We start from the raw sequence: 18078 nt of genomic DNA on the forward strand, positions 1-18078 counted from the left end.
ATCCAAATAAAGCAGGGGTTATAAATTAAAGAAGGCAAAACAAATGTGTCTGTGTATGGCAAAATAACTTGAACACTGAAAAAAAAAAAACAACAACTAGTTCAGTTCTGGCTGAGTCCTGATCTGTACTGAGGATTCAGAGTAAAATTATTACATCATTCTGCTTGGCCTTAGGAGAGAGATTCACTTACAAAGCTGATTAGGGAATTGCTGGGTCTTTCTACTGATCTTTCCACCATTCTTGACCCCCATCCTACTTTCTACGTACTCTGTGTAAATCTTAGCCTCCTGAAATGATCATTTAAAACTCTAAATAACAGAAATACATGCCTAATACATAATGCATTTTACTGACTGTCATTCTCAATCTTGACCTCTTATTTTCAAAAATGTTTTTACTTAGAGCACATAAAATATATTGACAAAGTTTCATTATGAGCAGAATATAGGTTAATATGACTATGCTTATCCTTCAAAATCCATGGAGGAGATAGCTATATCTACAATGAGTAATTAAATAAACGAAGATTAAGTGCCAAGAATACTATTTTTAAATAATTTATAGTATTTTCTCCCTCAAGCTAAGTTTTATTATTAAAATACTCTTTGTGGGGAGAATGAAATTGTAAAAAGGTATAAGAATATATCAAATATAAACCTGAGAGAAAAATAAGTACTTTAAAATTACAAAAATTTTTAAAAAGCTACCACTTGTAAGACATTGTCAGCATCAGAGGTAGTAGAGACCATGGTTGACTTTTAGTTGGATTCTCAATACTTCATTTACTTATCGAACATCTGTGTATCCCTTGCACCACATTAGGCACTGGAGTACAAAGGCACTGTGATTCCTAGAATCCCTGTATCATCAAGGCATTCACAGTCCATGAGGGAGAGGACAGAGGTAAATATCAAATAATGAGAAAAAATATAGAATAGATGCCATTCTAATGGAACACTGTCTATTAACACTGGAAAGGAATAACAAAGGACATGGATGAAGCCTAAGCCATTTCTTCAGAGATGAGAAGCATTTTACCAGATAATCACAATGGGGAAAGTTATGCTAACATATAATGACAGAGAGACTGCTTAGGAAAGTAAGATAGTAAACATTATATATGTTAGGAACAAAGGCCGCATGTGACAGAATGGCAAGGAGATGAAAAGGTAAATTATTTCAATTCATAAAGGAACTTTTCCTTTCCCATTCTAAGGAATTTGGTCTAAAGAGCAAGTTGGGAATAAAAATGAGCTTTGCTTCTTATAACAATCAGTCTTAAAAAAAAAAGAGATAAGTCTAGTGACTGTGAAGAAGTTGAATAAGAAAGGAAGGGTGAGGCGATAGGTTACTGCAGTAGTTCAGACATGCTATAGTAAAAGCCTAAACTAGGGCAAATATGCAAAGGGAGTCAATCTGAGAATAGCTGAAAAGTAGACTTGGACAGAACATGATCTCTAACTACAAGGAAAGGAAAGAATTTAGGATTTCCATCATGTTTCCATTTCAGAATTTTGGTCTAGGCCTGCCTGTGCCACAAATCAACCACAGGGTTCACTTAACCTTCAAGGACCCTGTTTCTTCACATACAACATGAAGGGATTGGACAAAATGTTCCCTGATGTCCCCTCCAGCTTAAAATACCTATTACTCTGACTGGTCAATACACATGTACCTCATACTACTATGCTCAACTGTAATATAAGTCATTGTTCTTTTTACTTTATTCTCTTGCTCCACGTTTTTAACACAATTACACCAAAATTACCTGTGCTAAAAGAATGATATAAGAGGAAACACAAAGACATTTTTTCCATAAGACTAATCATTTCAATGCTGCTAGTTTTAATTACACTTCCAGTATCAGCAGTAGTTTCATTCAGACAGAGTGGATGACTACTAGTCAACTACTAGTTTCACTAATAGTTTTTCAACTTAAACACACCATTAAAAAGTAGATATAATAGAGCACTTTCCTAAATACAACCCTAAGATTTTATCTGTCATGAAAATATTCTTTTGAGACATTACATCTCAAAATAATCAATTCCTTAAACACGTCAGTCAATAGATTAGTTCCTGAGTATGACTCAGATGCTTTGCTAACAGGCAAAACTCCTAGAATTATGTTTAATGATCGGCTATTTAAAACAATAAGTTTTGACTTTTCAGAGATATTTGGGGGAAGTAGTCTAAAGAATAACTTATTTTTTAATAACCTTAATTTCCACATCATTTAATAAAGAAATATTTAGTCATGGTACTGAATAAGCTCAATATTTTATACTATTTCTGCTAAATATTCTGAGGTATTTTCATAATAAAATTAAAGGAAGGATATTACAGTTTTTGAAAACTGCTTAAGTCAGACCAGCCCCCGACAAATAATTCTAACATCTTAGAAATGAAGACAGTGAAGCCCAGAAGGGTTACGATCCTACTCAAGGTAATCTAGGTAGATTGGAGACTTTGCATTTTTGCTACTATTTTCTAATGAACCTAACTGCCTCAGTATTCTTAAAACATAAAGTCTATGTCAAATGCTGTCACAAATCACATCAGTGCGCTCTATTTTCCCTAGGCTTAGTAAGTAATCTCAATTCTCACCAAAGCTCTTGAACTTCAAAAGATCATCTAACTGCAAAAACATACATGACATTCATTTTGTACTTTCACAACTTAAATTATGGGGGCATTAAACTCAATATTGTACTATACTACAAACCAATGATAATTAAATAATACATCAAAGTCAAAATATTTGAATAATAAATTCTAAGATTTGATGATTATAAATAAAAAGTCTTCAAGTATACAAGATATAATAGAAACACCTTACAAAGCTAGTGAAGGGAAGAAAACTGCCAACCAGCATATGGTGAAGTTAGGATCTAAATTTTCGTTCTACTAAGAAATCACCTGAGAAAACTTTTTCGTTTATTTATCAAGTGAAATTTTATTAAGACCCTAAAATATACCAAGCACTATTCTAAGCACTGGGGATGGAGTGTGTTGAACAAGAAAAATAAGATCCTATTCTCATGAAACTTACATCCTAGTAGCAAAACACAGGCAATAAACAAACAAGCAAAATATCAGATAATAAATGTTATGGAGAAAATGTTACCGAGGGTTACAAGATAAAGAATGACTAGGTAACCGCTTAAGATTACATGATCAGCGAAGGCCTCATTAAGGAAATAATTTTCAGGTGAGCTCAAAATAACAAGAAAGGATCTACACACTCTAAGATTAGGACAGAACAACATTCTCAGCACAGGAAACAGCATGTACAACGATCCCCAAATAGGCACCAACCTGGTGAGTTTGCAGAAGTAAGAAAAGGCCATGTGTCTGAAGCACAGTTAGTGAAAGCAAGGATGACTCAAGGTCAGAAAGAAAGGTGAAGGCCAGATCATACAGAGCCAAAGTTATCAGTCTGAACTTTTTATAGGTAGAAACCTGAATTTGAAGTTAGAACTACAGTAGTGTTAACTATGCTTTTTAATTATCAGAGTCTGGAACGGGACAATGAATTTCCATGAACAAACTCAGATGTTTTACCAAAGAGTCACATGATTTGTTTTACTCTGTCTTCAATTTTGGGAAACTAACTTTGATTGTAACAGATTGTAACAGAGTGTTACAATCTCTAACTACAATTTCCTTCAAATGTAATCAAATGATGTAAATATTAGTGTGCAACAGGAATTGAAGAAAAGTTCAGCTTCAGTACTGGCCCTCACTGTGTGTTAGGTGGGCATCTTAAGGTTCCTTCCAACTACAGAAAATTTTTAATTTACCCTAATCCTTATTTCAATAAAGACAGTGGTTTAAAACTCTAAATTCCTATAAATCCCTCAAGTTGACTGTATTATAATTACTTACTTTTGCCTCCCTGAATCCTAAGCTCCTTGATAGATAAGGCTGTCTCATAATTATGAATACTTCCCTGGAAATTTTAACCCTTCACTCTATAGTATATAGTTTAAAAGGCATCTATTTTTGAACTTTAGTGGATTAAAAAAAATAACAAAACTATACCTATTTGTTTTGCAGCCTGCAATATATCTTTTAAGTCTTCATTTACACTTTGCATTTCACTCTTCTCCAGCTTTTCATTCAAAAATTTTACAATCTTCATCCATGTCAGGTCCAAACCTACAGTTTGTTCATGAAGTTTAGACCGCTTCAACTGAAACAGACAGAATAATACAGAAACATACTGATTAAAGATTTTCTCAATTCTATCATTTATTACATATATTTTGCATTACATTATACAACTTGGCACTACCCACAAGAATTCAAAATTGTATCTACTCACATCCAAATTTACATCTCCCAGAAGGAGCTTTATTTAACTGTGATTTAAAAGAATCTCATTTGTTTAAAGATATGTTTTAAAAAAGGTTCTTTTTTTACAGTTTAATCACAATGAATACTCATTAAGAAATAATTTTCATACGGCAAAGTAAAAAGCAAAATGTCCAACATCCAGATAACAATCGGTAACACCCCACATACTTCTTTTCCATTTTCCTGCTCGCTTTTTTTTTTAATTTATTTTTTTAATTTATTTGTTTGTTTGTTTTTGGCTGTGTTGGGTCTTCGTTTCTGTGCGAGGGCTTTCTCTAGTTACGACAAGTGGGGGCCATTCTTCATCGCGGTGCATGGGCCTCTCACTATCGTAGCCTCTCTTGTTGCAGAGCACAGGCTCCAGATGCGCAGGCTCAGCAGTTGTGGCTCACGGGCCCAGTTGCTCCGTGGCATGTGGGATCTTCCCAGACCAGGCCTCGAACCCGTGTCCCCTGCATTGGCAGGCAGATTCTCAACCACTGTGCCACCAGGGAAGGCCCCTCCTGCTCGTTTTTAACATAGCTTAAACCATACTGTATATAAGAACTTTATGTGATGCTTTTTGATGAAAGGCATTTAAAGAAAATAAGACTCCTATGACAGGTTCAATATATTCAAATCAGTATTGCTTTCCTAAGTCTGATCCTAGAACAAGTTAGGCATCCAGGGGATTCTTATCTATACACACACTTTCCTTGAGACTATAAATCTTTCCATTCTCAAGAAGTGACACAGAAAGCAATAAAAATTTTACTTCATATCATTGGGCTTGATCCATGGATTAAACTTCATGATGTCTTGTGACCAAATGAAAAGTAGCAGGTCTGACAGAAAACTGTAATTTTCCTCTTGGTTCTATTGACAATATTCCTATTACTTTCATAATTCACTATTACTTCCCTGCCTCAGTTTTCTAAACTGAAATGGAGCTAATTAATCTGGGTTTACGGGGAGGAAAACAGGCAAATGTAGAGATGAAATAAGACTGGCCCAAAGTTGAATTGTTATAATGGGTCATAGGTACACAAAGCTTCAGTTACTTTTCTCTCTCTTTTGTATACGTTGGATATTTCCCAAGATAAAAAATTACATTAAAATGAGGCTCATTATATCTGCCACTTTCTTCCCCCAGAGGGGGAAAATGTGTTTATCAGCCTACAAAAACAAATTGAATGACATGGGATGAGCATGTCGTCCTTATAACTTTCAAATTTTAAAATCTTCTGTTGCGTCTCTTATATAAAATAACTTGTAGGGCTTCCCTGGTGGCGCAGGGGTTGAGAGTCTGCCTGCCGATGCAGGGGACGCGGGTTTGTGCCCCAGTCCGGGAGGATCCCACATGCTGTGTAGCGGCTGGGCCCGTGAGCCATGGCCACTGAGCCTGCGCGTCCGGAGCGTGTGCTCCGTAACGGCAGAGGCCACAACAGTGAGAGGCCCACGTACCGCAAAAAAATAAATAAATAAAAAATAACTTGTAAAGGGCCTTGGTTAGGCAATGAGAGGAAATAATTCAAGTTTAAGATAGCAATATTAATTAACTGTATAGAATATATCCTTATTTTAATTGCTGTGAAAATGCAAAATAGCTCCCATCATAAAGAAGGTTAACTGTTTTGTGTGTAGCAAAATTCTGTATCATCATTAGAGGAAAAATCTACCTAAAGACTGTTACAAATCTTTTTTTCCTAGTATCAATCTTTCAGTGAAGCTATTAATTGTAAAACTGCATAAGGGCTTTAAGCAATAAAATTCCAACCTACTAGGAAACAATGTTAATATTCTACAAGAGTCAAATAAGGAGTCAGAAAAGGAACTGCTGTTTTTTAAAAAACAGCATAGGGCCAGTTCCTTCATATACTATATTAAATGGCTCATTCCTTCATATGCACAGTTCATGGACCTTTAGGACTATTACATCCACAACCAATTATAAGGACAAGACAGAAGTGAATTATGAGACCAGCTACAGAGTTTAAAAGATTAATATTCACATTTGATAAGAATTTGACCAGAGATCTGAAAACTTACTCAGATGATCTAGAGGTAAATTACTGGATTAAATTACAAAATCAATTGAGGCAGGTATCTTAGGAACAGAAAAGTTAACAAAGGATTCAATATCATAGTTCTATTTGTTCTCTTTCACAATAAACTTGTAAGTGCTTAAGATAAGTATTCCCACAGCAAACATCAATATGCACATTCCCCTTCTTGGTATAATACCAAAAAAGGTAAAACTTTCCATTGTTAAAAATGCACACAAGGACTTCACTCGTGGTCCAGTGATTAAGAATCAGCCTTCTAATGCAGGGGACGCGAGTTAGATACCTGGTCGGGGAACTACGATCCCGCAAGCTGCGGGGCAACTAAGCCTGCGCAACACAACTAGAGAGCCCAGGCACCAAACTACTGAGCCTGCGTGCCACAACGAGAGAAGCCTGTGCACCACAACAAAGACCCAATGCAGCCAAAAACAAACAAAAAAAAGCACACAGAATTGAGAAAAAGAATGCCAAATATTTACCCGTATCTTATGTTCATAATGGTTTTCACCTAAAACGTTTACCTGTAAGTCAGTCACTTCTTCATTATAATTATCTTGCTTGGTGACATTTGAAAAGGAGCGCAAGGCTCCTGTGAGACGAGGTAAAGCCATCTATTATTCAATCAGCGATCCATACAACGAGAAGCCTGAAACTGAAACAAAACAAGATGATATTTATCTGTAGAGAGGAGGTGGGAGAGGTAATAAAATTCAACAAATTAGCCTGTATAAGAAAAAAAGAAACTAATTAGTTAAAAAGCAATTGCTACCAATGTTGAAAAATTCTCCTGACACATTTTCTACCCAAGTAGTTTATTTAATAATTCATTGGCTTATAGGTGAAAAAGAAACAGACAAAAAAAAAAAACCCACTTGTTTGTGGGTACTACCATAACATTCCTTCAGATGAATTCTACCAATTCCTAAGTACAGGTGTCAAATACTTTATTACTACAGCCAATAATATTGAGAGAGATAAAAGTACCTGCCCATCTTTTCTCCAATTTCATTTTACACTCACTGATTTCATTTCACATTATCCCTTACTTTCAGTCTCACTGGCTTTTCCTCTTCTTAAAGTATCAAGCATGTTTCCACCTACTTGCATTTGCATTACTTGGAATGTTCTTCTGATCCTCATACAGCTGACTCCTTGACACAAAAGTCTTGGCTTAAAAGATGCCTCCTGAGATGGGGCCTTTTCTGACCACTCAATCTTAGACAGGGCAGCTACCCAGTTACTGTCTATCATAGTACAACATTTCAATTATTTTTATAGGCACTAATTAATATTTGACATTCTCTTATTTATTTACTTATTTATATATTGTCTTACCCCACAAAGAGTAAGCTTCATGACAAAAAAGACCTTCATTTCACTGATCTCCCCTAGCAAACAAAACAGTACTAAAATATTTTTGGCACTCATTAACTATTTGGTTAATAATAAAAGGAAGAAAACTGGAGAAAAGGAGACCATGGTAACAGGGAGACTGAAGAATGAGAAAAGAATTAGAGCAGCTGAGGAAGGGGAGAATTCCCAGGGAAAGAAAGAAGTCAGGTAATCTGACCTAATCTTGTTGATATGCTAACAACTAAACAACTAATCTTTTGGCAAACAGACTAATTATATTTGCTATGAGGGGAGTCCTCATCTATGGAATACTCTTAGAGGGTTATCCTGGTTTAAGATAGCTTATTACAACAAAACTACAATGTTTATAAGGCATGACTGCCTGGAGAATGTCACATAAACTATGTAAGTCCCTAGGACAGTTCTCAAATAGGGATGATTTTGCCCCCGTTGGGACATTTGGCAATATCTGGTAACACTTTGGGACATCACATCTGGGGGGTTGGGAGGGTACTACTGTTTTCTGGTGGGTAGAGGCCAGTGATGCTGCTAAACATACTATAAGGCACAGGACAGCCTCCTCACAACAAAGAATTATCTAGCCCCAAATGTCAATAGTGCAGAGCTTATAAAAACCTACTCTAGTCTAAAACAGAGATGTTTTATAACCCAAACACTTCTCACAGTGTGAAAAGACCAACAAAACTCAATTAAGAGACCTCACTAATTGTTTGGGCCAAAGAGCATGTGTCTATTGTGAGACTGAAAGAAAGAACAACTAGGGGGACATATAGGATGTCTCAGACCACTCCTTGTTTCTGCTCTTCTTGATTGCATATACCCTTTGAAGTTATTACAAAGCTTAATACTTGGAAAAATCTCTGGCTCCTATATTAGTGTAATTAGATATAAAATAACTGTATGAAATGTTTAACAAAATAAGAGAGAATTTAAAAATAATGAATAATAATAAAATGACTAGGCAAATTTGAAAATATAACTTTTAAAAATAAATACTTGTTAAATTAAAAACTATCAATATATAAGTTAAACAATAGATTAAATACAGTGAAAAGTGGTGACCTGAGAGATCTGAAGAAATAACCCAGTATGCTGTTACAACTAGACAAAGTATACATTAAGTAGATCAAAGAGAAACAAGTCCAAATATATCGATACTCACAATAAATGTAAATGAATTAATCTTAACACCCAAAAGATTGACAGACTGAATTACTAAACAGCAATCAAGTAAACACTAGAGCTATACCTAAAATAGGACAGAGAAAGGTTGACAGTTAAGAGATAGAATAAGATCCTCCTATAAATAATAACCAAAAGTAGCTGTAAATAATAACCAAATAAATAATAATAATATTTGGTTAAATAATAACCAAAAGTAGCTGGTGGCTATATCAATAGTATCAGATCAGACAAAATAGACTCTAAAAACGAAAGGTATTATTAGGGATGGGGGGAAAAAAACAAAAAAAACCCACTTCTCTACATAATAAGAAAAGATACAGCTCACTAAGAAGGTATAAAACTTTTGAATTTGCATGCCCTGATGGAATAGCCTCAAAATAGTTAAAACAAATAGACCTCCAAAAGAAAGTAACAAGTCCAACATCAAAGTGAAAGTTCAATAATTGATTAACTATCGATAGGTCAAATCAACAAAAATTCAACAAAAAATAGGGAACTTGAGCCGTGAAATTAGTAAATTTAACCTAACATATATGAAAATATATATTCTTTTCAACACTTGTAACAATTTTAAATGGTCTATGTATACGAGGCCATAAAGTAAATCTCAACAAATTTCAAAAAATAAGTATCATATAGATCAGGGGTCAACAAACTTTGCAGAAAGAGAGTGAATACTTAGGTTTGGCAGGCCACATGCAGTCTCTGCTGTATAATCTTTGCTTTTCTTTTTTCGTTAAAAAAACAAAACAAACAAAAAAACACCATTCTTGGGCTCAGGGTGACCAAATTAGTCTGCTGATCCCTGATATAGCTCATATTTTCTGAGCAAAATACAATTAGATTAGAAATCAGAAACATAAAAGATTAAAAAACATAGATGATTGCATTACAAATCTGTAAGGAAATGGTATGAGAATGGCTGGGGCAAAAAATGGATGGATTATCCACACCACACTGAAGAACTTTAATCAGAAAAGTAAAATGATCCAATTTGCAAATAAACTCCCTAGCTAGCTGACTTCAAATTTCAAGTATCCATTGGGAATGAATTTAGGAGAGCATTTCTGGAAACGAGATGATTCCGAGAACCACATCTGGATTTTTCTAACACTAGATAACGTACTTTCTGGAGCATCTGGAAGAAGAAATGAAAGTAGGAGTCAGTGGACAGCAAAGAGACTCTCAAACTTTAGTGTGCATCAAAGTCACCGGAGGGCTTCTCAAATTGCTAAGCCCCACCACCCTATTCTTCACCTCCAAGTTTCTGATTCAGCAGATCAGATGGCACTGTGATGGGGCACAAAAATTTTATATTTCCAACACATTCTCCAGTGATGCAGCAGGTCAAGGACCATACTTTGAGAACCAGTTTTAGAGATAGTATCTTTTATTCTGAAGTCACCATTCAATTTTGTCTCAAATCAATAGTAACCAAGGAGTTTCCGTCTATACTAAGAATTGGGTGGCTTGAGTTAGGTTGCATAATCTGCTTCCCAGCAGTCTTTCTCAACAAGGTCTTACTGAAAGTGAACTGAATGACTTTTTTCTCAATTCTCCTACAGATGGAACATAGTTAATATCATCCATTGAGAAGTAAAGCATACAATGTATGCCTTAGGGCACTGGAGTTTAAATTCTCTACCTAGATTGAGAGAATTCTATTCAAAGACAAGAACGCTATTCATGATGACTGACATTAAGTCAGAAGTCTTTAAAGAAAGGTCTTGACACTAAACTGAACAGTATTCTGCCTCGGAACCTACTTTTTAACCTCACACGTTAGTGCTTTCAAAATGTAGAATCAGAACAAGAGACATGGGATACATGGGCTATTCTGCCTCAGGCAAGGTCTTATGAATTAACAAGTATTTGGGACCACTACTTCCATCATTTAGACATATCTCACAATAATCTGAATGTCCTGTCCCTCTCTTTAAAAAGCAGGCAGTAAGAGTTCATTGATTTTTACTCTAATTCACAAACCTAACAAACCCTAACAAAACAAGATACCACTCACACTGAAACTCTAAGAAGAGATCTAACAATGGGGCCTGGTAATGAGGTCACACTGTTATACACTGCACGAACAGGAAACTCTAAAGCTTCCTGAGGGCTCATCAAAATCATCAGTATGAATTATACTTGTCAAAAAATGAAGTAAAGCACATTACTTGGTTTTCTAATTTGGTTTTATCTATTTTCTTCCTCCAGTTAAATGACCAACACTGTAAAATGTAACAGCTCATTTCCTCATAGTCACCTATAAATCATTTATTCACAAATACTTGAGTATCTCCTATCTAGTAGGAACTGTGCTAGGCACTGAGTATAAATAAGGCTTACAGAACTCTATTCTTCAAAACTCATTGTATTCTGTACCAGTAAAAAGATCACCAACATTTAAGGGTATCTGAAATGTATAAAGGTCAAAATGAGAAAGCCTATTTTAAATCTTTGGTTATTCATTTAATCAGCAAATATCTATAGATCACCCACAATATATTAGATACACTGCAAGGATCTAGAGATTAAAAAAATAAAAATTTTGGTATGACTGCAGCTGCCCTAAATAACAAGTTTACAGTATGGTTGAAAAGAAAGAAAAATAGTTGCAATAATTGTGTAGATATAACTGCAGGAAGACAAGGGAGAAAACACCTAAGAGGGTGAGAAGGAAGGTAGATAAGAAGAAAGGAAATTGAGATTTAAAGGACTTGAAGGAGCTGACCTGGTGGGGAAGAAAAGGTTATTCCAAGGTAGAGATATAAAGAAGAAAACTAAAATAACAGATTATTGCTTAAAAAATCCCTATATAATAGTACATTTGGAGACTCATGAAATAAGACTAAAGATGTAAGCAGAGATCCAACAACATGTCTCAATTTAAGCATTTTTTATCCTGATAAAAAATTTAACATATTGTACAGAAATGACTCAAATATAAGTGTAGTGAACAGATGAAAGGTGGGGTTAAATTGAAGACAAGCAAACCAGTTGGAAAGTTTTTTCAAGAAACCAGGTGAGAGACAGAGGATACAACTGAGGCAGGGAAAGGCAGAAAAGGATGGATCTGAGAGATACTTATATTGGGGAGATAGAATAAATTCACGGGACAGGATGTGAAGATCAAGGGGAAAAGGGCAGGACACCCATATTTCTGGTTCAGGAGAAGCAGAACAGCAGAGTGTATGGGTACAGAGGGCATACTGGAAGACGAAAGATGATTAATTCTGCTTTGGAAAGTTTTGATCATGGGCCATGAAGTGGGATATACAGTTTGGGGTTTCCTATCACAGGTCTGGGCTGGAAGTACAGAATTTAGTGTTATCACTTCAACGTAGTTAAAATCATGGATGAACATATTCCTTTAAGTCAAATTATTTATATATATAAACCTGTGGACCCTCTCCCTAAGAAAATAGACATATACACATATAAACATTTTGTAATCCATTTCAGAGGCTGCATGAATGTCATGAAACCTATCCATGTACCCCGAAAAACCTCTTGAGAGTAGACAGTACAGGGCCAAGGACAGCGCCCTAAGAGATCAGCAAAGAGCTGTCATATGAAGAAAGTGGTATCACATGAAAAAAGAAAGTTTCAGATGTCATGCTAGAGAGTCCAGTGTACTTAGCCACTCTCAAGTCTTAGATGACTTTAGTACACAGTTTCAAAAAAAATGGTCAGTGAAAGAAAATTTCAGTGGGTGAAAGATAAATGGAGGGCTTCTCTGGTGGCACAGTGGTTAAGAATCCGCCTGCCAACGCAGGGGACATGGGTCCAAGCCCTGGTCTGGGAAGATCCCCCATGCTGCAGAGCAACTAAGCCCGCGAGCCACAACTACTGAAGCCCGCGCACCTAGAGCCCGCGCTCCACAACAAGAGAAGCCACTGCAATGAGAAGCCCGTGCACCACAAGAAGAGTAGCCCCTGCTCGCCACAACTAGAGAAAGCCCGTGCGCAGCAACAAAGACCCAACGCAGCCAAAAATAAAAATAAAATTTATTTAAAGAAAAGATAAACAGAAAGGGAAGAAATGGGGAAATAAAATGGGTACTAGCTACTCTTTCAAGGAACTTGGTTGAAAAGAAAAGGAGAAGAGGCAAGAAATAGCAAAATGCATGCTGTTGAGAGTTTTTAGAAATACAGGAGAGAGTTGAGCACAATTCTATAATCAGAGTAGAGCCAATAGAGAAAGAGAGAGGTTGAATAACCAGAAGAAAGACTATGACTTAGGGGAGCCGGGTCCCTGAGAACGCAGGAGAGAGAATCATGGTTCTAGTGATAAGACTTGGATGGAAGGATGAACATGGAGGGATGGATGAGTCAAAGTGCAGATATGTTTGTAATATGGGAAGCAGAAGGTGAATGGGGGAGAAAAAATATGGTAAAAGAGAGTTCCACCAAAATGACTCCTATTTTCTTTGAGATCTGCCAAGACTATTCAAAAGAAGATGAGATGGAATTTTTAAAGACAGAGGCAAAAGTTTGACCTTACCACCAAAAATGAGAGGAAATTGATTAATAAACCATAAAAGGATTTTTCAGGTGGCAAATGAATGCTCATCTCATACCGGAAACCATAAATTTAGAATGGCAACAATCTGGCAAAGGAATGAAGGTTGGTATTATAGAGGGTTAAGGCTTTATAACACAGGGACAGTAGGAGGACAGTGGAGCCTAAATGATGCAAATGATTAAGTGCTGGATTTGAGATCCAAAGGAAAGGAAAAAACATTCACCTAGGAGGTCTTAAAGATACAACGTCATAATGTTTATGGTTAAAATTTCTGATATATAAGACACAGTGAATGCTCATCAAGATAAACTGGCCTGCAAAGCAACTGTTACCACAGTAATTTCTATTCCACATTTAGCGTGGCCTACTAAATGACAAATGCACACATAAAAAGATCCCTCCGAACAAATACAATTGCTAAAAGACTGAAACCCTAAAAGTCAGTATTTTCCTGTTGGCCTGAAGTAACCCCCACTATGGTTATCTGAATGAATCTTTACAGTGATTAGATATATGTACAGATAAAAAGGAACTGTCTTGAAGAAGTTAACTGCCCTTTTTAACATTCAAATAGGGAAGATAAAAATTTGACAGTAATGCATTTCCCTTTGTGAAATGATATTAACCAATAATGAGTAAGTTAGAATTCTAGTACACATTATTTTGAAGTATCACATAAAAAATTGTAGGATTTATTCTTCATATTCCAAACCTGTGCTTCTCAAGTCTAAAAAGGGTCTAACAGATTGATAGCAACTTTAGGAAAATATAATTACAGTATTTTTAATTATAAAAAATTAACAAAAACTCCAGAAGAGACAAACCGTATTTCCTAATGAGTATAAAGCCAAGCAATTACTTGTTGGTGATCATGGATACCAGGTAATTATTAGGAAGAAAAAAGAAAAAGTAAAAGGGATATAATGTAGGTAAGGAATAAAAACACTGAAAAGACGGAGTGGCCTATGAATGGAGTAAAAATTAGAATTTAAAATTTCAATACTTAAAATAAAATTATATGCCCACAAACCATATCGTTAAAAAAAGTAAGCTAAAATATTTATATTTTAATTCACCAGTTTAAAAAATCGAGCCGTGGGCTTCACTGGTTGGGAATCTGCCTGCCAGTGCAGGCAACACGGGTTCGAGCCCTGGTCCGGGAAGATGCCATATGCCACGGAGCAACTAAGCCCGTGCGCCACAACTACTGAGCCTGCGCTCTAGAGCCCACTCGCCACAACTACTGAAGCCCACACACCTACAGCCCGTGCTCCGCAACAAGAGAAGCCACCACAATGAGAAACCTGTGCACCGCAAGGAAGAGTGGCCCCCGCTCGCCACAACTAGAGAAAGCCCACGTGCAGCAACGAAGACCCAACACAGCCAAAAATAAATAAATTTATTTTTAAAAAGTTAAAAAAATCAAGTTGTGATATAGTTTACACTGTTTAGATCAGAATTCAGAAAACATCAGCCTTAATAGCCTTAATATATGTAAAACATTATATATATAATCCTCTATTATGTCATTTCAAAATGGGGTGGTTTTTTTCATGGTAAATCCTATAGAAAATTTTAACTTAATCGTATTGAACTTGTATTCCTTACTTTTATTGTACTTTATTGCCACCAACTGGTTAATGTAGTGGAATCACATTACAGGTGCATTTAATTATTTGAAACAATCAAACATAAGAGGCCAAATATAAGGCATAGACAGACATAAACAGTAATATTAGAGATTCTGCCCACTATTTCATGTACTCAATACATGCTCTAGAGTGAATGGGGGTGAGCAACAAGAATATGATGCTCTCTTAATCTGTTTCAATCACTACATGCATAACAAACTGAGAATCTTGCTGCACTGCATGACTCCAATGTTTAAAACTAAGCTCCCTTTTAAAAAAATATACAACATGGCCATTAAACACAAGCCAACTTTTTCATCTGGTGCACCCTCAGAAACTGTGATATGTTCCAAGTTTGGAGGAAAAACGTGGCTGCATACAACACATTGAGAGACAGTATGTTGTGACAACCTGGTGTCCTCCTAAAGAATTTTCAAGGGAAATTTTAACTATTTATAGTTTCCAGCCAACAAGTTCACTTTAGATCCTAACTCATTCTTAAGCATGAAGCAACTGCTCTTGAATAGTTTCCAGTCAAATTAGAACACACTCAGAGCATGGAGAACAGAGAAAGAAAGGGAAAGATGATTAAGTATATACATATATACTTTTTGTATAAATCAAAATCTATAATGGCTTGTTAAGAATAAAATTTATCTAAATGAGATTGTTGTTCTCTAACTTTTCCCTCCAATTACTTACTTATATCAACTCCAGGTTTCCCATCCAACGGTGGGGGAGAAAACCTAGCCAGGCTTATAACTATAAACCAGAGTCTACAGAAGACCCCCATGGTTATATTTTAACAAAGGATAAGAAAAGTTTTCTTTTAAATGTTCTTGCGAAAATAAGAGGCTAGAATAACGTATCAGCACAGATGAGAACAAGAATAGTAAGAAAGAACATCCCACAAGGAACAAACCAGCACACAATATTGTAGAGAACACATGGAGGAGACCCACAACATACGAGGCAGCACATATTTCCATTCCAGTGAAAAAGGTCTGGGGCCAGATTAGCTGACAAAGGCAACATTCTCATTCCATCCCAATCTATGGGCCTCTTAAAGACAGACCCAAGGAATTTGTGCCTGTCCCCTAATAAGCCCTGAAAAGATTAATTTGAATTGAAACCTCTCAGGAGGTACCCTCATACACCAAACCAAAGCTCAAGTGATGCTCTGGAGCAAGCCTTAGCTGTTTAGAGAAAGAATTATCATGACTTTGTACACTTATTTGTTCCTCTGTACCACAATTATACGGAACACCACTACATTCCCGAATATGAGCTCTGGTGATCTTTTAGAAATCTGATGCAAGTTTTTATACTCAAACAACTAGGATTATATACTCCAAATCCAAAAAAGTATTTATCAAAGGATATGATGGCTTTGATCTTTACTCACTGTTGTATGCATAGTAAATTTTTTTTAACATCTTTATTGGAGTATAACTGCTTTACAATGCTGTGTTAGTTTCTGCACTACAAGAAACTGAATCAGCTATACATATACATATATCCCCATATGCCCTCCCTGTTGCGACTCCCTCCCACACTCCCTATCCCACCCCTCTAGGTGGTCACAAAACACCGAGCTGATCTCCCTGTACTATGTGGCTGCTTCCCACTAGCTATCTATTTTACATTTGGTAGTGTATATATGTCAGCTACTCTCTCATTTCAACCCAGTTTACCTTCCCCCTCCCCGTGTCCTCAAGTCCATTCTCTATCTGTGTCTTTATTCCTGTCCTGCCCCTAGGTTCTTCAGAACCACTTTTTTTTTTTGATTCTATATATATATATGTATTAGCCTACAGTATTTGTTTTTCTCTGTCTGACTTACTTCACTCTGTATGACAGACTCTAGGTTCATCCACCTCACTACAAATAACTCAATTTCGTTTCTATTTATGGCTGAGTAATATTCCATTGTATATATGTGCCACATCTTCTTTATCCATTCATCTGTTGATGGACACTTAGGTTGCTTCCATGTCCTGGCTATTGTAAATAGTGCTGCAATGAACATTGTGGTACATGACTCTTTTTGAATTATGGTTTTCTCAGGGTATATGCCCAGTACTGCGATTGCTGGGTCGTATGGTAGTTCTATTTTTAGTTTTTTAAGGAACCTCCATACTGTTCTCCCTAGTGGCTGCATCAGTTTACATTCCCACCAACTGTGCGAGAGGGTTTCCTTTTCTCCACACTCTCTCCAGCATTTATTCTTTGTAGACTTTTTGAAGTTGGCCATTCTGACCAGTGTGAGGTGATATATCATTGTAGTTTTGATTTGCATTTCTCTAATGATTAGTGATGTTGAGTATCCTTTCGTATGTTTGATGGCAATCTGTATATCTTCTTTGGAGAAATGTCTACTCAGTCTTCTGCCCATTTTTGGATTTTTTTTTTTTTTTGATATTGAGCTGCATGAGCTGCTTGTATATTTTGGAGATTAATCCTTTGTCAGTTGCTTCATTTGCAAATATTTTCTCCCATTCTGAGGGTTGTCTTTTCGTCTTGTTTAAGGTTTCCTTTGTTGTGCAAAAGCTTTTAAATTTCATTAGGTTCCATTTGTTTATTTTTGTTTTTATTTCCCTCTCTCTAGGAGGTGGGTGAAAAAGGATCTTGCTATGATTTATGTCATGAGTATTCTGCCTATGTTTTCCTCTAAGAGTTTTATAGTGCCTGGCCTTACATTTAGGTCTCTAATCCATTTTGAGTTTATTTTTGTGTATGGTGTTAGGAAGTGTACTAATTTCATTCTTTTACATGTAGCTGTCCAGTTTTTCCAGCACAGCTTATTAAAGAGGCTCTCTTTTCTCCACTGTTTATACTTGACTCCTTTATCAAAGATGAGGTAACCATAGCTGCACGGGTTTATCTCTGGGCTTTCTACCCTGTTCCATTGATCTATATTTCTGTTTTTGTGCCAGTACCATACTGTCTTGATTACCGT

The 18078-nt window shown here is 36.1% G+C and overlaps 1 protein-coding gene across 1 annotated transcript in view; it reads right to left on the minus strand.

Moving 5' to 3' along the window:
* Positions 1-18078, minus strand: part of ASCC3 (activating signal cointegrator 1 complex subunit 3) — a 333359-nt gene that overhangs the window by 299419 nt on the left and 15862 nt on the right. Inside the window, exons 2-3 of the mRNA XM_082669278.1 lie at positions 6927-7057; positions 4046-4196 (exon numbers count right to left, since the gene is read on the minus strand). Of these exons, the coding sequence (XP_082525404.1) occupies positions 4046-4196; positions 6927-7016 (241 nt within the window). The 5' untranslated portion in view covers positions 7017-7057. The remainder of the gene's footprint in view (positions 1-4045; positions 4197-6926; positions 7058-18078) is intronic.

Source organism: Grampus griseus, assembly GCF_964374135.1.
Source record: "Grampus griseus genome assembly, chromosome: 13".
NCBI lineage: Eukaryota > Metazoa > Chordata > Mammalia > Artiodactyla > Delphinidae > Grampus > Grampus griseus.